The 25,812-nt window shown below is 44.5% G+C and overlaps 2 protein-coding genes across 8 annotated transcripts in view; one reads left to right on the top strand and one right to left on the bottom strand.

The window, feature by feature from the left end:
* Window positions 1–9,452, top strand: part of TMEM134 (transmembrane protein 134) — a 109,821-nt gene extending 100,369 nt beyond the window's left edge. For 3 of the 6 annotated variants that reach the window (XM_040320841.1, XM_040320839.1, XM_040320840.1), the window contains 2 exons: window positions 5,869–5,922; window positions 9,037–9,452. In XM_040320841.1, coding sequence (XP_040176775.1) covers window positions 5,869–5,922; window positions 9,037–9,119 — 137 coding nt within the window. In that variant the 3' untranslated portion in view covers window positions 9,120–9,452. Of the gene's footprint in view, window positions 1–5,851; window positions 5,923–8,735; window positions 8,862–9,036 lie in introns of all 6 variants that reach the window. The other 3 variants (XR_005741228.1, XR_005741227.1, XM_040320843.1) reach the window with 2 other exon arrangements.
* LOC120909150 (calcium-binding protein 2-like) overlaps window positions 9,384–25,812 on the bottom strand; it is an 82,581-nt gene continuing 66,152 nt past the window's right edge. For both annotated transcript variants that reach the window (XM_040320838.1, XM_040320837.1), the window contains 2 exons: window positions 15,910–16,057; window positions 9,384–9,548 (listed from right to left, as the gene is read on the bottom strand). In XM_040320838.1, coding sequence (XP_040176772.1) covers window positions 9,520–9,548; window positions 15,910–16,057 — 177 coding nt within the window. In that variant the 3' untranslated portion in view covers window positions 9,384–9,519. The remainder of the gene's footprint in view (window positions 9,549–15,909; window positions 16,058–25,812) is intronic.

Raw genomic sequence — 25,812 nt, 5'->3', positions numbered from 1 at the left:
GCATGTTGCTTATACCCAAACACCTGTCGCATGTGTTGTGACTTCACAATCCTCAAAATAGAAAACCCCAATGTAAAAAGCAAAAGCAATGCTCATTGTCAACATGGCCACAGAAACATGATTCAAGGTTTCATATTTTGCTATTCTGCTAAGCCAGTTTAGATTGTTAGGATGGTTACATAGTTAATCTGGTTGAAAAACCCATCTAGTTCAACCAACACAGATAAACACACTCCATATGCACTATCCTATACCCACAGTTAATCTAGAGGAAGGCAAAAAAGACCCCCCAATAAAGCGTGATCCAAAAATTCCTTCCCAATTTTCCCAACAGGCAATCCCTGGATCAACTTTACCTATAGAATATTAGTATCTGGTTATATTATGTGCATCTAGGGAAGAATCCAAGCCTTTGTTTTAAAACAATCTACTGAGCTAGCCAGAAACAGCTCTTGAGGGTTTCTATTCTACATTTCCACGGCTCTTAAGCTTTGTACACACGATTGGATTTTCAGCAGACAAGGCCTCAGACTTTTGTGTGAAGGGCGTTGGCCAGGAATTTGTCTTGCATACAAATGGCAAAGAATTGTCGGCCAACAAGCACCAACGCAGTTATGTACTACGTGGTTTTTCAGCTCTTTAGCGCCACCCTTTGGGCACCCTCTGCTAATGTTGTGTTTGGTGAGCATCGCTTCAGAAAATGCGTGTTTGTACTTTGAACTTTTGTCCGAAAGACTTTTGTGAACACACGCTCGGAAAATTCAAAAACAGACAATTGTTCGCGGAGAATTTTAAAGTCTGCCATCCAACATTTGTTCGTGGAAGATCTGACAACAATTGTCCGATGGAGCAAACAGACGGTTGGATTTCTCTTTCGTTCATGGACAGACACGGCTCCAAATCTTGACAGTAGGGTTATGTTCCATCTTATCAGGAGAGGACTAGGCAGACAAGTTAAATGGTTAAACATGTAATACAGCAAAGCCGAACAGCACTGGCCAGGGGGTGGGCCCTCTGCTCATAAGCCCTCTGCCTAGCATAGAAGGACCTGGCTCCCTAGAGGCCCATTGGTCATGAAGAACTTTTTTATTTTTAAACTTTATTTTTTATTTTTGTTTGTTTTTTGATCCTGAGATGTACTATCAACTGCCTGCTGGGTGACAGGCTGGATAATTTAGATCCTTGTAGTCTCCCCAGTCCGGCCATCGAGCATGAACAGACCTTTAGCTACGGGCGGGGTCGACCACGGTATACCCCATTACTCCAGGGGTGGCCCGGTAAACTATATGCTCCGGGGCTCACTTATGACCAGGCTACTGCTGTCCGTTTCACGGTGGCCCATGGCTGACAGCCACTCCATACTGGTCGGCGGTGGGTCTGTCAGGAATGCTTCCAGCGGTCCCCACGAGACGGGTAAGTAAGTTCCTCTTGTCCTGGCAGAATGGAGCAGCTGGGTATTCCTGAGGCAGTCGTTTTAGGGGGTCTCTTGCCCCCCCTTTCCCTCCTTCCCATGCTTTGCTGGACCTGCTGTTTACCGGGGGTCTTTGGAGGGGGGGGGCTCCAGGTCCTGTACTGGGGGCTGTGTGGCAGTCCGCTATTGATGTGGGTGGTCTGCCATTATGGGGGCCTCTGTTCGGGGGCTCAGCATTTGCGGCCTTTCTTTTACCTCAGGGGATTCGCGCTGGCGGCGGTTTTTTGTAGCCGCACTGTATTTATTACAATGCAGCTGGCGGTCATTTTCTTGTAGCTCACGTTCTTTTTTTCATGAGGCGATCGGTGGCCATTTTGTTGTGGTTTTAACACTGGTTTTGGCCCCTAGCGCTGAAATGGCTCATTCTGAACGGCAGATCACACTGTTCTGGGTGTTAGAGCGCTGAACAGTACCCAGGTCGGGGCGGTGAGTTCCTCTGGGGTTAACTCCTCTCGGTCTGTGGCAGCAAGGAGGGTGGGCTTTTTTTCAGCACTTATCACCGTGGTGCGGGAAACCCTCAAATTGGAGAATGCAACTGGGACATCTGCTGAGGTGCGTGTCCGTTTTGGGTCCCGCAAGTCGACACGCACTGCAACGTTTTTTCCTTATGTAACTTATTTTGATAAGTTTTTTTTTTTATAGACAAGGAATGGGAACGGCCGCAGAGGACCTTTGCGGTCCCAAAACGCATGGCGGTCCGTTGCCCATTTTTTCAAAAGGCTTTCCTCAAAAGGGTATCTCCCCCGGTTGTGGACCCCCCGGTGTCTAGGTTGAACAAGTTCACCACAATTTCGGTAGAAGGGACTCCTGCATTCAAGGACCCTACTGACAGGAGGTCCGAAGCGGTGGCCCGGTCCATGTTCACTATGCTGGGGTCAGCATTGTGACCAGTATTGGCCACGGCCCTGGTGTCAGACTCTTACCGAGTGGGAAAAATTGTTGCACCGCGAGCTGGAGAAGCAACAGGCTTCCCCGGTCTGTGTGGAGTTGGTTGACCAGCTGATTCATGGCCTTGCGTACGTCTGTGATGCAGCTTTGGATATAGCTCCAGTGCTCCAGTGCTCTTCAGAGCCTGCCATGGTACTATGTCGCTGAAGCTTCTTCCTCGTCTGCTTCACAGGGTGGAGACCGAGGGGATCCCGGAGATCCTAATTGCTCCAGATTGGCCTCGGCTCCCTTAGTACGCTGACCTTGTATGCCTGGTGGCGGATGTCCCTTGGCGACTGCCAATGCGGGTGGATCTTCTGTCGCAAGGTTCTATTCTTCATCCTGCTTTACAGTCGCTGGCTTTAACGGCATGGCTGTTGAAAGTCAGGTACTGAGGGACCGGATTCTGTCTGTAATTTCCACCATACTGAGGGCACGGAAGTCTTCTTCTCGGAAGATCTATCATCGCACGTGGAAGGCCTACATCTCCATGTGTGAGGAGATGGAGTGGCGCCCACGGGCTTATTCGGTTTTCAGGATCCTGCTGTTTTTACAGCGTGGGGTGGATCAAAGTCTTGCCCTAAGCAACATAAAGGGGCCAATTTAAACCTTAGCTGTTTTCTTTCAACGACCTTTGGCGGGTCATCCACTGGTGAGAACGTTTGTGCAAGGGGTTCGACATGTGGCCCCTCCAGCTTGGCCACCACTGCCCCCGTGGGATTTGAATCTGGTGCTCTCAGCACTTCAGAAACCTACTTTTGAGAACATCAGAGATTCCCCTTTTGACACTCTCTCAGAAGGTGGTTTCTGGTGGCTATTACATCAGTCAGGAGGGTTTCTGAATTGGCGGCCTAGTGTTGCAAGTCCCCCCTACTTGATCCTCCACAAGGATAAGGCGGTGTTACACCCGCAGCCTTATTTTCTTCCTAAAGTTGTTTCGGCCTTTCATCTTAATGAGGACATCGTGTTTCTATCCCTGTGTCCTCGGCCGTCACATCCAAAAGAGGTTGCTCTACATTCCTTAGATGTTGTCCGAGCTCTGCGAGTATATCTCTCTGCTACGGCTCCATTCCAGAGGATTCACAGACTCACCATTTCTCGGCGGATCAGACAGATCGTGATTCAGGCCTATGCCTTACAGGGGCAGGTGCATCCCTTTTCTGTCACGGCACATTCGACCAGGGCAATAGGTGCTTCCTGGGCCTTCCGACATCAAGCGTCTGTCTCACAGGTGTGTAAGGCGGCGACCTGGTCGTCCGTTCACACCTTCACTCAATTTTACAAGGTTGATGTGCATGCATCTGCAGTTTGCAGGCAGCTGTTAAAGGTTGCAACTCCTCTGTTGAGGAGCACTGTTTTGTTTTTGGGTGGAAGTTGGTTTGCTTGCTGTGCCCATCCCTCATTTTTTTTTACACTGCTTGGGGACCTTCCTACTGTCAAGATTATTTGGAGCTGTGTCCGTTCATGAACGAAAGAGAAAATAGGATTTTTGTACTCACCGTAAAATCCTTTTCTCTCAAGTTCATAAATAGACACAGAACCCACCCCTCCTTTTTTTAAGTTTGTACTGCTTTTAGACAAACTGAGCTGCTGACTGCAGGGTGAGGGGTTATGACTAGAGGGCCCGCACCCTGGGCAGTGCTGTTTGGCTTTTCTGTATTTACATGTTTTTTAACCATTTAACATGTTTGCCTAGTCCTCTCCTGATAGATGGAAGATAACCCTACTGTCAAGATTATTTGGAGCTGTGTCCATCCTTGAACTTCAGAGAAAAGGATTTTACTGTGAGTACAAAAATCCTATTTTTCCACCAACAGCCTATCATCACACAATTCCCGTCGGAAAATCCGATCGTGTGTCCGAGGCTTAACTGTGAAGAAGCTCTTTAGTATTTGGAGATTAAATAATTTTTCCCCTTGTCCTCTGTGATGACCTAGGAGGGTAGCTCCATTTTCATGGGGGGAAAAAAATCAAATAACAAATATAGCGCATACAATTGCAACACAAGTCATATTGTAATTGAATGTTATTAAAAATTGCCGTTCCTTTTCAACCTGCACCTGCTGTAATTTTCTGTGGCTACCTGGAGGAGTTCCTTACACAGAATGTGTACTCCCCACTCCCCCAATTTCCTGCTTGTGTGATTTGACTCGCCAATTTTCCCAGAAGTCTGCCTAATGTACAAGTCATATTTTAGACATCCCCTGCAACAAAAAATGAAATTTTTGGTGAGATACTCCCAATAGGTATATGTCTAAAGGGATGCAGATTAAAAACAAAGCCATGCCAGATCCATTTGCTGTGTGACATGGCCCTATCAATAATGCCACGTAATCACTGTCGGAACTGACACAGTGATCAGATTACTTTGCTGATAATGCCATGTGATTATTTTGATTATCAGCAAAGTTTTGCATTTATCATGTCTGCAATGACCTGGAGACCGCATGTCTTTGTTACTCCCACTGTTGATCGACATGGATAAAGCCATATGATAACCATGCCAGTGTTGATATGACAGTCTTGTGACTTTGTTTATAAACAGAGAGGGCAAGGGTTGGCGTTGCCATTAGGATTACTGTTTAATGTAGCATCTTTTAGTACAGGACCAGGATAAATTAATTGACTCACAGGGTGCCTATAAAAGCATCCTTAAAAAAAACAAAGCCACTTGTCTTTCTCTTGGCACTGGCGAAATATGGTTGTCATAGAATTTTTAGCAAAGCGTAATATCCCAGTTTCGCTAAGCTGTAAGCAGATATATATATTGAGAGTATCTATCCCCTTTTTTTTTTTTTTTTTTTTTTTTTTTAAAAGCAGTCACCTCATAATTTTTTTCTAACTACCCAAATCTAGTCCTAATCACAGCTCAGTGTAAAGTGGCAGCCTCATCATAAAAGCAAAAGACAGGAAAGGGGTTTGTTTTTAAGTGGCAGTATCTGCTATGGTTTTACATCATCGGGCACAAAGTGCTACTAAACCCACAACAGTAAAATTGGTCTGTATGTGCAGGGCGGCGGCATGCGATTAGCACTGTCCAAACAGGATCAGAGGTTATGCAGTCTCGTAGGACAGTCAGATGTGAATGAAAACTCTGATGGAGGTCATAAGACTGCTGTATACTGCTTTACTAAAATAATTGCATTTCTGTGTACTGTGGGAGACCGGGTATAGTGAATGCAGGGTCCTGGGTTTAGTAACACTTTATATTTCTTATAATCAAGTACATGCCAAGTCAAATTCCCAGTCTAGAAAGTGCCTGAAAGGACTAGAGAGTAGGAGAATGAGTAACTCCTTTTGGATCAAAACATACCTGTGCAGCTTCCCACACAGTGGTTTGCCTGTCTTGGAATTAGCGCCACATCCTGTTATCGGGAGATGGAAGGCTTCAATGCTCTATGAAAGTTTCAGGTGTCATGTACATAAGCCAATCTGACAGGTTTCCCTTTTAAGATCTTCTTTCTTCACAGCTGTCTCCAGTGCCATCTTTTTTGTACCTGGATTTCTGCTGCTGATTCCAGGAGGTAAGAATTGTAATCTTTGGTTGCTTTATTTACGCCATGCTAGATGGATAAACTGTTTTGTTAAGATGAGTAAACAAAGTTGAACTGCATATATTGGAATATTCTTACCTCTCAAAGGGATTTGCATTTTTGTCATAAGACATACGCATTGCCATTGCTGAACAACTTTTGAGAAGGTTACTTTCCTGGCTATCATGCTTGTACATTGTTTTTGATGCTGTCCGAATCTGTGACTCGGAACAAGTATAGAGATGAGAAACTCTCACTCTTTCCTGATGCTCATTTACAGCATGATTGTTCTTGGTCTCTGGATCAAAAGTACTGCATTTTCAGGAGGCCTGCAATAGCAGCCCAGTACTTTTCATGGCAGAGTCCTTTAAAGTAACACAGCTAGGGCTGCTTCCTTACCTTTGTCTTGAGTTCAGCTTAATGAATAAAGTCTTTAATGACTTTGACACCCAAGATGCAGAGCTTATGTGGATCATATGACATGTCTGTTTCAGCTTATGTGATGTGGATCTGCAAATGTTGATCATTAAAAAGGAAATAAACCAAAAAACATTGTTTGCATCTTGAATCAAATACTTATACCAAATGTCCAAATAAGTCCTACAATTAAATGTGCTCCCTATGTGTCCCAAAAATCTAATTAAATACTTGCTCCACTCCACCATGTCAAAAAAGAACCATTCCACACTCACCATACTGAATTGACCTCTTGTGTTAAAGTCAAATATCGCTTGTTGATGTAAGGTACACTAATGGACCTTTTTTATATCGTCTCCAAAACTATACTAAAATTGCACTTGTGCCATAAAAATGAAAGTCAGTATTAGCAGAAATGAAACTGCAAATTTTGCTGGTTCCCCAGCGTGTATTTCACCAATGCACAAGTGATGTTACAAGAAGTCCCTCTTTATGCAATTTGTCATTTTACATGCAATGTTCTCTGGAGCAAGAAGTCCCAGTCATCACCTCTACCTCCACCCACTACACCCAAAAAGAATATTGGCCATCTTTACAATAAATCAGCGTTTTTAGTATTACAAAGAACTTATTTTGGTATATGTATTTTATTTGAATCAAGGTGCAAGCGCTGGTTTTTGGTTTATTTTGTTTTTAAACACATGGTTGTTCACAACAGCAGCTGTACACTTTATAATCCTTACATAGTTAGTCAGGTTGAAAAAAGACACAAGTCCACCCAGTCCAACCACAAAAAAATAAAAATAAACAAACAAACAAAATAAAAAACACAATACAATCCCATACACCCAACTCCATACCCACAGTTGATCCAGAGGAAGGCAAAAAACCCCAGCAGAGCATGATCCAATTTGCTACAGCAGGGAAAAATTCCTTCCTGATCCCCCGAGAGGCAATCGGATTTACCCTGGATCAACTTTACCTACAAATCTTAGTACTCAGTTATATTATGTACATTTAGGAAAGTATCCAATTCCAGACCTTTCTTAAAGGGGTTTTCCACCCATTTTTTAAGTTTATTAAAAGTCAGCAGCTACAAAAAGTGTAGCTGCTGGCTTTTAATAAACAGACACTTACCTGCTCCAGCGTTCCAGCGACGCGCCGGCCAGGGCTCCGCTCCTCCCCCCCCCCTCCCCGGCTGGTGTCTTCATTTCAACTGTGGGCACCCGGCCGTGACAGCTTTCGGCTTCACGGCCGGGCACCCACTGCGCATGCGCGAGCGGCGCGGCCTGGCGCTGCGCTGTCTGATTGGACAGGAGATCGCCTAGGACCTGTGACGTGTCCTAGGCGATCGCCTACAGCAGCCCCTTCCTGTAGGCGATTAAGCTTAATCGCCTACCCGGAAGGAGGACAGGAAGTCCCACTCCTCCTGAAGCCCCCACTCCCCCCAAGAAAATGACATGCCAAATGTGGCATGTAAGGGGGTGAGGAGTGGGATAAGCGGAAGTTCCAATTTTGGGTGGAACTCCGCTTTTTAAGCAATCTACTGAGCTGGCCAGAACCGCCTCTGGAGGGAGTCTGTTCCACATTTTCACAGCTCTTACTGTGAAGAAACCTTTCCATATTTGGAGATCCTTTGTTTATTTGTTTCACAATTCTTGTGAATAATCATGTTGATCATTGTTGTTGGTCCCCTACTTTGCTTTCGTAGTGGCTAGGTATCTTTAAGTGGACCTAAACTTGAATTTAAAAGTCTATAAAATTATTTGTTCACCAATGTTTTAATAATCTAGTTTGGGGAAATTATGTAATTTTTAAATGGTTATTTAAAGAGAATGTCTAGTTTTTATGAGCAGGGAAAAATACAGCTACAGCTGCAGCTTGGTTGTATACATTGCACAATGTCAGCAAAACTTAAATGCAGACTCCTACCAGCTCCTATTCTGTATATTGAACTAGGTCATGCCACTGCACTTGCAAAAAAATTACTGCTAAGTGGGAGGGCCTGCCTACTTTAAAAGAATATTCAGTCCCATTGTTGAAATAAGAAACACTGTACATCACGTGTAGTGCTGAAGATGCATGCACAGGCAGGAAAACAAGCATTTAACAGATCATAAGAACTTCCCTTTTTATACAGTATTTTTGCCATAGCTGGCTGTAGACTGAAATAGAATGGTCATTGATAAGTTACTTAAAGTGGAGTTCAACCCAAAAGTGGAACTTCTGCTTTAAGGACGCCTGACCACCTCACATGCCACATTTGGCATGTCATTTTGGGGGGGGGGGGGGCTAGCGGGTACCCAGCTTCCGCTCATGGTGCTGAGTGGAAGTTCTCCTCTCCCCCCTTCCCTTCCTGTAATCTTCTGGATGTCTACATGTCACAGGTCCCAGAAGATTGTCTGTCCATTCAGAACACGTAGTGAAGCCGTAAGCTGTCACAGCCCGGGTGCCCACACTGAAAAGGAGAAGAGTGAGGCTTCAGGTGGCCGCATCGCCGGACCGTGGGACAGGTGAGTGTCTGTCTGTTTGTTAAAAGTTAGCAGTGTAGCTGCTGACTTTTAATAAACACAGAAATGGGTGGAGCTCCACTTTAATATCTTCTGTAGCAGTTTTTTTTTTTGTATCATTCTTTTTAAACTGTTACTTTTACTTTTTTTAATATTACCTTCTCACCTAATTTTGCAGTGTACCACGTAATATTTATCTACTGTGCCGTGCGAGGGCGACATGGTTTCCAGTTCTTCTACCTCCCCTATTTTGATAAGTGAATTTCCGTCATGGATGTCTTATCGCACACTGAATGCCAAAAACACTATGGGAACCACTAAGGACTCTAAAGAATGACATGGGGGCAATCCACCAGGTGGCGATGTCTTGCTCTGGATCTTGCCTCTCTTGGGATCTCATTCACTAAGTGACTAAACTGAGAGCTGCAAGTGTTTTCCACCACTGTAGCTAATATGTCTGTGACTATATATTTTTGTTGTTGTTGTTGTTGTTGTTTTTTGTGTTTTCCGTTAAAAGATTTTGCCTTTTTAATTTAATTCTTTTTTTTATTTGTAACTGTTTAATTTAGTAAATAAGAGGTTTTATTACAAACATTGAGTGCTATTACGTGGTGAACATTCAGTGTCATTGGAAGCTTGACTTCTGTAACTTCAACCAGTGTTATCTTGATGACAGCATCATAACGAACTCTGAAAAAAGGAAACCATTGTCATTATCTGTGATATTGGGTAGGGACCTCACGTGGTTCATGCATTAGATGACAATTTATTAAAAGAGAAGTATGGGGTTTACAAAAAACGTATACTCACCTAGGTTTGATGCTTCAACCGCTGCCTTTGGACTGAGAACTGAGCAATAAAAGAATGCTGATAGCTCATTTCTCCCTTTCCGCTCTGAGCAGAGTGTGGTGGATGTCTGTCAATGGCTCTCTGCTCTTCCAGGACTCACTGGAGCACTGGGCTGTGCAAGGGGGCAGCAGACGTTGAGCCAGACTGAGTGATGTCAGCCGACAGAGGGCTTTAGCCTGCTGTCAGCTAAAAACAAGTCAGAGGAGTGCAGAACAAACTGCACTCTTGTGATCCATAGCAGTAGGGACAAAAAAGCTTTGGCCATACTTCTCCTTTATTCTGAATGTATCAGGCAAAAGCCCCATGACTATAGTACTGGCAGGAAGCCCACATCCAGTCTGAGAGGACCTATTAAACTGTTTTGTAAACTTTGTCACTCCTCCCCATGTGTTTTTTAGTGAAGGGCTATCATGATGATCTTGGTTTTGCTAACTAATCAGTCACTGACTAGGAACACATGTGCACATTGCAGGTCACTGCTTTTGCCTTTACATCTAAACTTAAAAACAAAAATGTAATGTACCAGTCCTTAAAGTGGTTGTTAAGCCACTGAGTGTTCGCGCTACAATCCCCTCTGTTATAGTAAATGCTGTGCCCTTTAAAAAAAAGACAGGAGAGCTGTGGATGTCGGAGACATATAAACTGACCAAAAACATCAGGGCTCAGCAGCTATAATAAACTGTGGTCAGTTTACAGGGGGGGCAGCAGGATCAACCAGGTATTTCAGGCGATAGAAAGGACCAAATTGCACAGCACATGCACTGTGCTGTCTAACATGCTTTATAGGAACAGGAACCAATTTGTTTATTTTTTGGGTTACAAACACTTTACCTGAGGTCGCTGCCTTCATTTTTATTTATCATTTTTTCCTTTTTCACCTGGTAATCCTGGGAATAGCATATTTGCTGTTTTTTAGGTAGCTACACTTGTATCTCCACTATATCTATAGAGGAAGTTATAGTAACCCCCCTGGCTGGCCAACAAATATTTCTGCAATAGGTAAATACAGTATGTAGGAGAGGGACACCACTATCTGTTACATTTCAAAGGTGATGGCCTGTTTACAAAACCTAGAAAAGGTCAAAGCCATTGATCAGACATTGCACCACCCTCCTCCATCAGGAGGATGTTATATCATGCCTGTACAGACTTCCTGAAGTACACAAGAAAGGTACGCAGGCTATTTTACGTACCTTGCAAGAAAAGGACATTCCTTACATGGGGATTCCCCTTCAGCCTGACTGACAGACATCAGGGGAAATCGGCTGCCCTACGCTACCCAGAAGATTTGAATTCCTTCTGTGACACCCTGGGTATCCCAATCCCCCAACTGCCTGAATAGGATCTGGTAGCCACCCCTCCTTCACCGGTGATCTGGCAAAAGGTTACGCCTACCAAACGCTCCAAGGGACAGGAGTCCTCCCGCAATTCAACCAAACACAAAACTGTCTGACTCCTCATCGGGTGCCCCCCCCGCTACCCAGTCGCATTCTCTGCACATCTCCGTTTGCCTGGCTGGGCCACATCAAGCTCTAAATCATGCCCATGAAAGATTACGTTTCATTGATTCCCCCCGAAGGCCCTTGCTTTATTTTTGTTTTTGCATCACAGGCTGCTCTGGATCGAGCCCCCGAACAGGTCGACTTTAAGGTTACAGACCCCCCCCCCCCCCATGGTTTACCACCCGATAGTTCCTTCCTGGACTTCGGGTCTCCCCAACCCAAACTTTTATGATCCCCCAGTTGGGGAGTCCAATTGGAACTGTATAGGCCCATTGACCCCTAGGTCTCTTTGTGCCTACTTGATAATGTTTGATGTGATAGCTGTTTATGTTCTTACCCTGACTTTTTTTTTCTTCTTTCTAGATTTTTCTGCTCTCTTTTTCAGCAGTCTGGCTCCCGGACCTCCTCATGTGGATGCCACGCTCCCTGACCTGGTTACATCGTCGGCTAAACCAGTTAACTTTATTTGTAGTCCACCCCCCATTGTACAATGGCTAAGATATTTTCACTAAACGTCCACGGCCTTAACTCCAACAAGAAAAGACATTTGGCGCTCAGAGTTTAGGCAGTCGGGGGCAGACATTATTATGGTGCAGGAAATGCACTTTAACAAAAAGGACTCCTTCACATTCACCTCCAGACAATTCCCCCAAGTCTATCAGGCCTTCGGCCTGCGTAAGAGGACGGGTGTCGCCATACTTTTTAAAAAGAGTACCCCCTTTACTTGTTCTACCATTTACCTTTATCCACAGGGCCACGTTTTCATTCTTTGGGGTCTCTGGCAGACGCAGGCCATTACCTTCTGTGTGCTATACGTACCGAATACATGCCAACACTGTTTCCTGGCCAGGGTCCATGCCCGCCTATCCCGGGAGTCCCATGATTTCCTAGTCATTGGGGGAGATTTCAACTTGGCCCACTCCACAACCTGTGACCGCCTTGTGGCGAGCCCCCAGGCATCACAGGCCAAAGCCCTCAGGGACTCTATTTCGCCAGCTCACCAGGAGACATGCTCTATTTGATGCCTGGTGGGCTCTCTACCCAGGTGACCGCCAATACACATTCTATTCAGCCCCCACCGCACTCACTCGCGCATAGATTATTTCTTTGTAAATAACAACACTCTGCGTATTATGGAGTCCGCACACATACTTCCCATATCTTGGTCCGACCATGCCCCTGTCACGCTCTTGTTCAACCAAGGCACCCCCCTCCGCTGACCCTACAACTGGAGGCTGAATAATTTCCTCCTGCAACACGTTCTTTCGAAAGAAGAATTAGAAGTCCACCCTACAACATTACTTTATGGAATATGACACCCCGGACATCTCCCCCTCCACACTGTGGTCTGCCCACAAGGCAGTCCTTAGAGGGCATTGTCTTGCACTCTCTTCAATTATGAAGAAGGATGCCAAGGCTGCCAAACTGTTAGCGGAAAAACAACTGAGGGCCCCTGAAACCCAGCTCCAGCAAGCAGCGTCCAATTTGCTCCTTAAATGAATTGTTCGAGTACGCATGACACTCTGGGAGCTTGCATTGGGTCAGGTCAGCACTGATCTGACTGAAACATCTTTTCTATGACAAAGGCAATAAGGCGCAATCGCTTCTGGCCAGTAAGCTGGCAGACCGGACCCTCGTCTCTACCCCACACCAGATTAAGAACAGAGGGGGTGACCTACTGACCCACCCTTAGGGCATAGCAAACACCTTTGCAGACTTTTATTCAGACCTATACAACAAAGTGGAGATCCCACACAACCCTCCATCACCCAACTTGGCTGACTGCATGACTCAATATCTTGAGCAGGCCAGACTGCCCCGACTTCGAGAGACTGATCTACAGGACCTGAATGTCCCCATCTCGGTGGAAGACCTGGCGGCGACTATAAAAGCCCTACCATCCTACATATCCCCTGACCCAGACGAGTACGGGTTGCCGTACGAGAATTATAAACCCCCCCCCCTCCTGAGTCCGCATATGACCAAATTATTCAATGCTTTTCTCCAACAGACCCCCATCCCGAGTGATATGCAGGGGTCCTTTTTGTCCCTAATCCTGAAACCGGATAAAGATCCCGCCTCTTGCACCAGTTAAAGGCCTATAGCCCTGCTAAACTCAGACCTAAAGATATTTACAAAATGATGTCGCTAACAGACAAATCAGAAGCCCTAATCCTGAGTTTAGACGCAGAAAAAGGCCTTTGACCGCCTAAGCTGGCCCTTCATGCTTGCCACACTGCGACACATGGGCTTCAGGGGACCCTTTCTGCGGGCGGTACAATACCTTTACTCATGTCCAACTTCCCAAGTTAAAACCCCCTTTGCCACGTCACCCTCCTTCCCGATAGCTTATGGTACACGCTAGGGCAGCCCGCTCTCACCCTTGCTTTTTGTCCTGTGTGTAGAGCCCCTGGCGGTGACCATTAGGGGGAATCTCGGTAAGGGGAAAGGAATTCAAAATGCTGAACTGGATAGATATGGGGCGCTTTTGAGGTATAAAACGAATGAGTCAAAGTCTACGGCCAGTTAACATCTTGGAAAACAAGGTTCACCACCTGCAGTCAAGCTTTCCCTATAAATTGGAGCTTTCTTCCCTTAAATACCTGGGGGTTCATCTTACCCCGTCTTTCGGCACCCTTTACCAAGCCAATTTTCCTCCTCTGTACCGGACAATTAGAGAGCTCCTCCAAAAGTGGAAGTTCCATCATATCTCCCTTCTGGGACAGATCACGTCTGTTTAAAATGGTCATCCTCCCTAAGCTCCTTTATTTATTTCAGACGTTGCCCGCCACCATCCCGTATGCCCATCTACGCAGACTCCAGAGCGACATGCTACATTATGTCTGGAACTATGCTCAGTCACAACGGTGTCATGCAGGGACGGGGCCTGGCATTTCCCAACTTTGTTAGGTATCATCAAGTGGCCCAGCTGTGCATGATGGTCTCATGGTTCCCCCAGAGGTTCTACTACAAATGGACAGAGATAGAAAAAAAAATGGTTAGCTCCTATACACCCAAACAGCCTCCTCTGGAATACAAATGTGGACCCAGGCCGTCTACTGGGATCAATGTCCCTGCTTCGCGGGCTATGGCGTAAGCTGTCCCGTGAAGGCGAGCTCAAGTCAGAATGTTCGTTGATAAACTCCTTCCTTTGCAACCCTAAAATACTGGATAACCTGACCCGCCAGATGTCCTGGCCCTGGGCCTCGTGGAACCCATTTCATTTCGGTCATTTATTGGACCCAAGATCCCGCAGGCTGCTAACATTCTCGGAGCTCCAAACAAAACACAAATTGCCGTGACAGGTGTTCTACAGTTACTTGCAGATCAGTTGGTAGTAATATCATAAAGTAGGCAAATTCAATGTATTCTGTATCTTGTAGGTTCCCCTGAAGCCAAGGCATCAGGTGAGAGGTGGCTATGTATTAAGCCATCTTTGATGGATTTAGATTTCCTGTATACAATTTTTAATTGCCCTCAACTGGAAGAAATCCACACCCCCATTCCAAGAGGCCCTGTATTCCAGGGTCAAGGATGTGGAACTAATGGAAAGTATGACGGACAGAATACAGGATAGGCTGGGCGATCACGATGGGGTCTGGAGGGAGTGGCATCGGCAGGAGGATTTGCCGTGAGCGGGCATGGGAGTAGACGCGGTAATCTAAAACTCTTTTCTGTCTTTTTCCTTCTCTCTCCCCTTTCTTTTCTTCTAGATTTGCAGACTACCTATGCAGAAATGTAAGTGACACTCATTTTTAAGATACTGTCTACTGTGTTCTGTTTGCTGCCACTGCCACTGGAGAAGTTGATTTTTTTGCACCGTTTTTGCCCAATGGCCCATACTCTCCCACAACTACTGCGTGTGTAATGCCAGTTATCTTTCTGCAGATGTCCTTTTTGACTCCTTTTGTATCTGTGTACTGTTACGATCTGTGAACTGCTTTATACAAATAAAAAAAAAAGTCAAAGTAAAATAAAATCCCAAATTTTGGGTTGTCCCCAGAAAAGTATTGAAGGGCAAATCTTTCAATGGGAAAACTAGTTCTGGTGACCTGGGTGTCCCTAAGAAATACCCTTAATTTGCAGGAATTTCCTCTCACTTCCTGTTTGGCTTCACATGGTTTGCCATTTTAACATCGATAATCAATGATTAGACATTTAACATCTTCTGCCATGTAAGATGATGGAATTACATGGCATATGCAGATTTATAGATCCCAAAGGATGGGACTATTTCCACTACTTTTACACCTTCCATTCCATTCGCCAACAAATATCATCTGACTTGACACATTCCATAGTGTGCGGATATAAATACTGGGGTTCTCAACTCTATTTAGAACTGAACAGATGAGGTGACTTCATAGAACATGTCCAGTTAAATGTCACTACTACTAGCTATCCTTTTCTTGACATTCAGGCTTTTGTGAAGATATAGATATGTTCTGGACTACTAAATTACCATTCAGCAGAGAGCAGGAACATCATAGGTGAGATTTACTACATGAAAATGACGGGAGAAACATGCAAATTGCAGTTAAGTGTGTAAATCTTGGTCTCTACTGTACATCCATTTCTATCAAAAACGTATGGGTTTATGTGTGCTGAATGTGTATGTCCCCTGTCCTTTTCAATTCCACTCATTATTTATTGAAAATTACAGCAGGTGTGTGGTGGTCACAGGGGTGTGGTTTGCTTACCATCAAAGTCAACTCTGCCATCTCCATTAAGGTCTACATCATGGATGATCTCCTGAACTTCACTGGGATTCAGCTGTTCTCCTAAGAAACTCTGTGCAGCATCACTGAGTTCTAGTCCACTAATATGGCCATCTCCATTCATATCAAACTGCAATAAAGAAATAACAGAAACATGGCTATGCTATATCTTTCATTATTACAGTAACACATGATTTTATAATTAGCCTTACTTCTCTAATAATTTATTATGATAGATTGAGATTTGTCTGTCATTTAAACAACGATATGTATTTAAACCCCCTTGTTGTTTTCTGCCTTTTTTGTGTGAATTTTAGTTTTTGGGTAGATTGTATATGGTCACACCATGCATTTTCCCTTTACATGTATAAGTTGGATGCCTATAGGGAGCGATCTTTGCAGTGGAGTTTCTAGCTCCACCCACCCTTTTCCACCATCATTGTAAAAGGGTTTCACTATTTATGTTAAATTACGACAAATTCAGATAGGTGTGAGAGCCAAGGACTTTGGAGGTTGAGCAAGTTTACAGATGGTGTTTGTTACAGCTCAAGAGTTTATTCAATTTAAAGTGTTTCTAAAGGATATTTTTTTCCTAAAATAAAAAACATGTTTTACTTATCTGCTTGGAGCAATGCACAGAGCAGCCCCTTCCCTCCTCTTATGGGATCCCTTGCAAGCGATCTCCGTTCTTCCGCTTCTTCGAGAGCGACTTACTTGCTATGGGGGGCACTCGTGCGAGCAGATTCCCAGGCCAAGCTGCATGAATCCATAGACACGCAGTGTGGTATTTTATTGACAAAAAAGTCAATTACCAATCGGGGTGAAAAAGAGATCACTACTAGATTTTAAAATCATCCTAACAAAGGAGACTGTTTCCATAGCACATAACGTGGTCATACAAGAAGGTAAAGGTCCAATTCTGAGTTTAACCTCTTGAGTGCAGGGTTTTTGGATCCACTGCAGCTCTATTTTCTTTAATAAAAGCTCACGATTCCTGCCCCTTCTGTTCTTTTGTATCCCATCGATCACCATGTGTGATGGACTCCGGACACCCTGACTATGTATCTATGCCAAGAAGCTGCTTCCCAAGATCTGGAACACGAAACCAGTGAATCTGGCTATAGTTACCCCAAGAACTAGGCAACACCAGTTTTGGAGTAAACCAGAATAAGAACTATTTGAACAAGAATACAGGTTTTTATAAACTTGAAAAGGAGGTCACTTACCACATTAACAATGACCCAAATATTTACCTAAAACATCACACAATGGTTTAGCTAATAGAGGATCCTGAAGAGTTTAGTCAAATTAGCCACCGGACAGAAACAATAGGTGAGTTGGAAGTCACATCTAAACAATGCTTTGATTAATCAGGATCTCACTACAGGTCAGACTGCCGTCACCAAGCGCACAACGTTCAATACACATTATCACAAGTATAAACACATAACACCTTCATGTAAAAATGAAAGGGGTAGTGGCGCTGTCTAGAATAGAGGCTGAATGTATCTAAAAGGTACAGATGTGACTTGTATGTGATCACACCAAGTGAAAAGGATACAAGTGCCTGAGTGTGATAGTATGTGGTAGCCTAATTGGCATATAGTATACACTCTGAATGTAGTACAACAGGTGTGCAAACAATTGGCTATTTGAGCCGCAAAGGTGGTCACACAATGTGTGAAATGTAAGTTAAGTGATGCAAAAAGGTTACAAACTTATATATATCAAAATAAACCGTGATCGTTAATCAACGATAAGTGGAATCCGAAAATGTGAAATCCAAAATTGTATATGTACCAGCAGAGTGGTAAATACCAATAAGTGTGTAACTCAGCAAAAAATGCAAATGAGGCTATAATCCAAAAAAAAAAAAAAAAAAAATCAATGCATAAGTCCAATGGTTAGATATAGCAACCACAATATATAGTCCACACAATGTCAAAAAATAAAGATAAAAAATGTATATATAGATAAGTGTCCGTGAACTGGTGCACCCACAAGGGTGGTGAATCACAAAATGCAGTGGTGGATTCGCACAGTGCTCCGGTGCTCCCCTCCTGGGTCCCTACTCACCAAAGACACTCACCCCTGCAGGGGTAAAGTGCAAGTAGAAAGGATCTCCAGCAGCTGCGATATCGATCTTCCTGGGTCCTATGGATGCACAGATGTCCTAGCCCGAATGGCTCTGCTTCTTTTTTATTTATTAGTTCCGGGGATCCTCCAATGAAAAAAATATTCTCATGGTGCAGTATGTTCAAAAAATGGGGGGTTTTATTTATTAACACTACCGCTGGGGCATGTGCAATACAACATACATAAAATAAACGTTTTTTTTAAAAACCAATTTCCAAAGGGTTAATGGGATGAGGACAATTGGTGGGGATAAATTATAAAAACAGAGTGATAGGCAGTCAGTATGCAAAAGCATAAGCCTCCCAGCACAGCACTACTATCCGGTAAGATCGTAAGTGTCGTCTCCAGCTGGGGAACGCCGCGCGCTCAACAGGGTAACAGCTGATCAGTCCGGACTGATCAGCTGTTACCCTGTTGAGCGCGCGGCGTTCCCCAGCTGGAGACGACACTTACGATCTTACCGGATAGTAGTGCTGTGCTGGGAGGCTTATGCTTTTGCATACTGACTGCCTATCACTCTGTTTTTATAATTTATCCCCACCAATTGTCCTCATCCCATTAACCCTTTGGAAATTGGTTTTTAAAAAAAACGTTTATTTTATGTATGTTGTATTGCACATGCCCCAGCGGTAGTGTTAATAAATAAAACCCCCCATTTTTTGAACATACTGCACCATGAGAATATTTTTTTCATTGGAGGATCCCCGGAACTAATAAATAAAAAAGAAGCAGAGCCATTCGGGCTAGGACATCTGTGCATCCATAGGACCCAGGAAGATCGATATCGCAGCTGCTGGAGATCCTTTCTACTTGCACTTTACCCCTGCAGGGGTGAGTGTCTTTGGTGAGTAGGGACCCAGGAGGGGAGCACCGGAGCACTGTGCGAATCCACCACTGCATTTTGTGATTCACCACCCTTGTGGGTGCACCAGTTCACGGACACTTATCTATATATACATTTTTTATCTTTATTTTTTGACATTGTGTGGACTATATATTGTGGTTGCTATATCTAACCATTGGACTTATGCATTGATTTTTTTTTTTTTTTTTTTTTTTTTGATTATAGCCTCATTTGCATTTTTTGCTGAGTTACACACTTATTGGTATTTACCACTCTGCTGGTACATATACAATTTTGGATTTCACATTTTCGGATTCCACTTATCGTTGATTAACGATCACGGTTTATTTTGATATATATAAGTTTGTAACCTTTTTGCATCACTTAACTTACATTTCACACATTGTGTGACCACCTTTGCGGCTCAAATAGCCAATTGTTTGCACACCTGTTGTACTACATTCAGAGTGTATACTATATGCCAATTAGGCTACCACATACTATCACACACTATCACACTCAGGCACTTGTATCCTTTTCACTTGGTGTGATCACATACAAGTCACATCTGTACCTTTTAGATACATTCAGCCTCTATTCTAGACAGCGCCACTACCCCTTTCATTTTTACATTTAGTTTTGTATCCCCTAGGGGATTATACATCAGGGGGGCTGCAGTCTTCACTATCACCGTCTTTGAGTCATTTCAATACCAATACCACCCTAGTTCATTGCTCCACCCTTACACACTCTCTCCTAAGCGCGGTACATCTCCCTTTTGTTCACATAACACCTTCAGACCATAGCAGGATACCTACTTTCAATAAACACGTTATGGCAGGGGGCCCCAGACAAGTGGCTAGGCGGCTTGCTGATGACATCAACATCTGCTAGTCTCACAGTGTGAAGCAGTCACTATTTTGTAATGAGGAAGCTAGGCCTTAAGAAGGGAATCCCCAGCCTAAAGTCCCAGAGTCTGTTTGTCTTGAGATGAGGACTTGAATCCAAAGTATCATTATGCCAAGGGTTCCCCAGGTATACACCTTCCAATGAGTAATGTTGCCTTAAATGACCCCAGCCTGCAGTCCCCTCAAAAAGCCTCTGTTCCGGGTGAGTCTATCACACCATAAATCTAAGTTGAGACACTAAATGTTTTTTTTTCTTCAAAGTGTCTGGCAAGTGGCAATTATGTCAACTCATCTCTAATGGAGTACTTATGTCGGGCAATGCGATCTTTGACTTTTTGAGTTGTCTCCCGACCTAAAGTGAGCCACAAGGACACTTGATAATATAAATTACGAATGTTGATTGGCATGTAAAATGACCTCTAATGGTGATATGTCCCTTATGTGGATGTGATAAATATTTTCCTTTAATCATAGAGTTACACTGAATACAGTATAAAAAAAAAAGGATATGAACCAGTATTACGGGGTCCTAAAAAGGTAATAGTGGGAATGGATGACACCGATCAGCTCTCACTAATATATTCCAAAGTGTTTTACCTCTTCTATATGAGGGTAAAGGAGGGGCATGGAACTCAAGAGTTGAAGGATAATTCTCTTAAGATGGACCAGTGTCTCTGTATTATTTTTTTGTATTTCTGGTGAGAAGGGTTGGAATTGTGACATGAAGGGAATCCCTTTGCCAACAGGTGAAGTATTTGTAACAGCCAAATTGTTGTGTTCCTTCTTAATTAATCCCCTGGGGTAACCTCTTTGTCAGGCTTTCCTCCATCTCATTCAAATGTAGTTCACACTCCATGGGATTACATACTATCCTTGTAACACGGGACAACAGACTTTTAAAGGATCGATTTGAAAACCCCAAAGGGGTGGAAATCTTTTGAAATGTAGTAGTTTATTATGATCAGTAGATTTTATATACTGTATAAATTGCTAATCATGTTACCATCCTAGATTCAGAGTAATGTGTCAAGGAATGAGATATCCATCTGGATATATGTGATATTAAAAATTGTAAACCAGGTAATAAATAGTTCAGATAATTATTGAACAATAGTAGGGTTCCAATGCCCCCACACACACACACACACTCTCTAACCATTGACCTTTCCATGTTGGATCCCCTCCTCACTGCCTGTTTGACTTGCTATGCTGTACAGTATATAAGTCCATCTTTTCTGGTAAGTGTGCCAACATTATCCTTTAGTTGATTGCACTTTAAAGATAACGTTTTTCGGGGGGTGATGCATGAGATCGCAGGCTTCGGTTTCAGGCACCCCAGTGGACTGGATGTCTTACAGAGCAGCTGTAGGATCAGGATCGGGATGAGCAGACGATCTTCTCTCCTGGAGAAGTGGAGATATAGAGACAAGCCTACAGCTGAGGTCGTGGTGATAAGACCCCTTGTTGGAAAAATGTTGCAGTAACAGCAGATGGATGGTATATTGCAATTTGTCTGTGTGGGAGGAGAAACAAGTATCTTAGAGGAGGAGACAGTTTGGGGAGGCAGGACGGGAACACTGTCGCTGAGTGACAGGGGACTTTCGGGCTGTGTGGCGGCTTGTGTGACTGATATGGCCCCAAATAAACCACACGTTAAAGCACAAAATGTTACTCCCTGTTCCTCCCCTACATCAACGGCTGTAAAGACAACAGGGTAGACGGTAACAAAATCCCCACAAGCAGGAGTATCAATAGAGACACAGACTATGATGGAGGGGTTAGAAATGGAGCGGGTGGTGTCTGGTAAAGATATCATGGATGCTATCAAGATAATTAGTGAGGCTCTTACAACTAAAATTGATGCCCTTGCAGTTGATGTCAGTCTAATAAGAAATTAGTTTGATAGATTACAGCAAAGGACTCTAGAAATGGAAACCTGTATTACAAAAGGTAGAAGATAAAGTAAAAACAAATAGACAATGTTAATTATTGAAAAAGCAAACTACGGCATTGCAGGACAGAGCAATTGACACAAAAAGCCGTTTGAGAAGAAATAACATCCGGATTGTGGGACTACCAGAACGGGCAGAAGGAGATAATCCAACTGATTTTTCAGAGAAATTATTGACGGATATATTGGGCCTCATAGACGGATCTCCAACGTAATAGAGAGATCACATAGGATCTCCTTTCACTCCCCAAAACCAGGGGCACCTGCCTGCACCTTTTTGATCAGTCTGCTCAACTACAGGGACTGAGATCAAATCCTATCAGCAGTTAGGATAAAGACAGATGTACAATATGAAAATGACAAATTATTATTTCTTCCTGACTACCCCCCCAGAGATACAACAGCAAAGAAGAGCCTATACAGAAGTACGAAGAAGACTTAGGGAGAAGGCGTTACAATTTAGCATTCTATATCCTAGTAAACTAAGGGTGATTGATGGGACATATACATTTTTTTTTAGGGGTGTGGGAGGTTTTATATGGAAGACTGAAATAATAAGTAATGAATGTTATAACAGCATGGGGAAAAAAATGATTTTTGTGGGTGATGGTATTATGAAATGACACATGGAGATATATTATTGTAGCAAATTGAAAATGTTGGATGAGTCACAAATACGTTGGGGGGGGGGGGGGTTGTGATTGTTTACTGGAGGATGTCTAAATAAGTAAGAAAGTGCTTAATGATGCATAATAATATATCTTTCCCCTTTTTTTAAGGAAATAAAGGAGAAGCTAGATAAATGGGGTAAAATGGCTTATAGATGGGGCGTTCCCAAGATTTATAGTCCCATTAGAGAGCCCGCCACACAATGGAAGGGGAGGGTGTTTGCTTATATCTTGTTTTTTTTTGTGGGGATTGAGTTGGGTACTGAGTATGGAATAGATACTATGGTCAGTAAAAAAGGGGATAGGAGAAGTCCCTCTCCACTCCCATCCATGAATGGATTGGGTTGTACACTAGAGAGGGGAGTGGAAAGGGATAGGGTGGGATGGGAGGTGAAGTGAGTGTAAGGAGGGAATATGTATGGGATCTTCAATGGTGTGGTTTAAGTACCCTATGGATGTTTCCTGTAAAAAACAGGGGGCATAAGATATGGTGGAGGTATCTATTCCTCCCATACTTTTGGTATAATGTCGGGTAAAAAAAAAATACAACTGCTATTCGATACTACTCGGGAATGTTTGAGGATTAAACTTGAAGTTTAAACAAGCATTAATGTTTCAATATATAAGAAAATACACCCCCCCAGCTGATTATACGTCAGGAGACACATTTAATGGGAAAAAATGTATAACGTTAAAAAAAGCTTGGATACAAAAAGTACCGTATTTATCGGCGTATAACACACACTTTTTTCCTCTGAAAACAGAGGGTAAACAGTGCCTGCGTGTTATACGCCAATATCATGTTTTACCAATAGGGGGGCGGGGATCGGGCAGTCCGCCCCAGGAGCCACCCATTGGGGGGTGTCAGGCCGGCCATTCCGCCTCCCCTGGCCCTGGAACAATGCTCCCTGCATAGTCTGAAGTTGAGAAAAAAATAAGTCACTTGCCAGCCCCTTCTACACCGCTCCTCCTGTGTGAGTGTCATTGTAAAACGAAGCTTGTAAATATCTTTATAGCTCAGTTTTTTTCTGGCTGCTCTCCTCCTCTCAGTGAAGCTTTGATTGGAGGAGGAGAGCAGTCACATGACCAACTGTGTAACATCAGAGGAGAGCAGTCATGTGACCAGGTCAGTGAAAAAAAACAGAGCTATTGAGGTTAATTGGAAGCTTTGGTTTGCAATAGGAGTGACACAGGAGGAGCAGTGTGGAAGGGGCTGACAGTGATTTTTGTTTTAACTTCACTGTAGAGAATGCTGGCAGCACTGTCCTAGGAGACTGGGGGACTCATGGGAGTGCAGTGTGGCTGTGTACTGGATGGGGAAATGTATAATTGATGGGTACTCTATAATGGAAGGGGGATGTATAATGGATGGGGGGATGTGTACTGGATGGGGGGGATGTATAATGGACGGGGGCTGTATAATGGAAGGGGGATGTATAATGGATGGGGGGGTGTATACTGGATGGGTGGGGATGTGTACGGGGGGGGGGATGTATAGTGGATAGGGAGGCTGTGTACTAGATGGGGGGATGTATAGTGGATGTGGGGGAATGTATAGTAGATGGGGGGCTGTGTACTTGATAGGGGGATGTATAGTGGATGTGAGGGAATGTATACTGGATGGGGGGGATGTATAATGGATGGGGGGGGGCTGCGTACTGGGGAGGGGGATTTTTTCCCCCTTAAACTCCCCTCTTAAAATTAGGGTGCGTGTTATATGCCGATACATACGGTATATCATGCCACCTATGCTTAGAGGTGAATCAGTTCTGGTAAATAAATCCTTTCCTGGAGATATAGAGAAGGCCTATATAGATACACAAGGGAAAATATGTTATATTGTTATATACGATTGGACAAGATGTATATTACAGTGGCAGTATACATTCCACCTCCGTTCTCTATGGGAGTTTTGACTGAGATAATGGAACAAATCATTCAATATCTTCCAGCAAAGTTACTGCTTATTGGAGATTTTAATTTGGTCTTATCTCCAGAGTTGGATAGACCAAAACCTCCTAAGCAGTATTCAGCAAATCTGTATGTATGGGTGCAGGCGATGGGGGTAAAAGATTTGGAGATGGAAGAACCCAGAAAAAAGAACCTACTCCTGTTTCTCTACCTCCTATAAAACGGCATCCAGAATAGACCTAGCCATAGGTGTGCGCACAGGGTGTGCCTGGGCACACCCTAATGTGTGTCCGGACATCTGCTGTAAAATGCTGCACGAGACTGTATAGCGAGCTGCCTGTGAGACAGCTTCCCATTGAGCAGTCAGCTAGGCATGCAAGAGCATGAAATTGTAATGTAATGTCACTGCTTGCAGAGATGAGCTGTCAAAACTCGGCACGGATGTCAGGGGTGGGCGGGACCGAACAGCTAGCCTATCTGACACAAGCCAACGGGATGGGGGGGCTAGGCGGGCCGCTCCTGGTATGTGGCTCCGCCCCCTTTCTATCAGCTATTAAACACCATACATGGAGCAGCCCAGCCCCTATCCTGTTGGCTTGTGTTTGCAAAAAAAGCCGTCCCCCCACAAACCTCCCCCCACACGTCGTCCCACGGCCACCTCCCACATAAATTCAGGCCCCGGCAGCCAGCCTGCTATAACGCGGCATTGCCTAATATTATTGGGTGACCTTGGCCGGGGGAGGGGGGCGACTGTCGCCCCCATAAGACGGCTGATTACTGGCCAGATCGGGTGCACATTAACTAAAGGAGGCAGAGCCTAATGCCCTGCCTACCCTCCTCCGCGTGGCATCAACACTGGGTTTTCTTCCCTGCCCGGAGGTCTGTAAAGAAATGAGGAGGAGAGAAAGAGGATGAGAACCCCCAGGCAGCGGCAAGCACAGCAGAAGTACTGGGATGGATGAGAAGAGAGGAGGGCGGAGTCTTAATTTCAGGGACGTGTGAGTCTGTCTATTTAGAGACACCATCGGGAGGGGGGAGCCAGTACAGATGCCCCATAATATTCACAAAGGTCCTCCCATCACAGTGTCCCCCTGTCCTCCCACCACAGTGTCCCCCTGTGACCCCCCCACTACAGTGTCCCCCTGTTCCCCCCCACCACAGTGTCCGTCCCCCCCCAGTTTCCCCCCACCACAGTGTTTCCCCCCACCACAGTGTCCCCTGCACCACAGTGTCTCCCCCACCGCAGTGTCCCCCTGCCCCCCCCACAGTGTCCCCCAGTGTCCCTCCACCACAGTGTCCCATCTGTCCCCCCACCACACTGCCCCCCCACCACAGTGCCCCTTCACCACAGTGTTTCACTGTATCCCCCCCCCCCACAGTGTCCCCCCACCACAGTGCCCCTCTACCACAGTGTTTCACTGTGTCCCCCCACCACAGTGTCCCACTGTGTCATCCCCCCCCACCACA

This window comes from Rana temporaria, chromosome 8 (assembly GCF_905171775.1).
Source record: "Rana temporaria chromosome 8, aRanTem1.1, whole genome shotgun sequence".
Lineage (NCBI taxonomy): Eukaryota > Metazoa > Chordata > Amphibia > Anura > Ranidae > Rana > Rana temporaria.
Note: the sequence above shows the minus strand (reverse complement) of the source record. Positions and strands in the feature narration are given on the sequence as shown.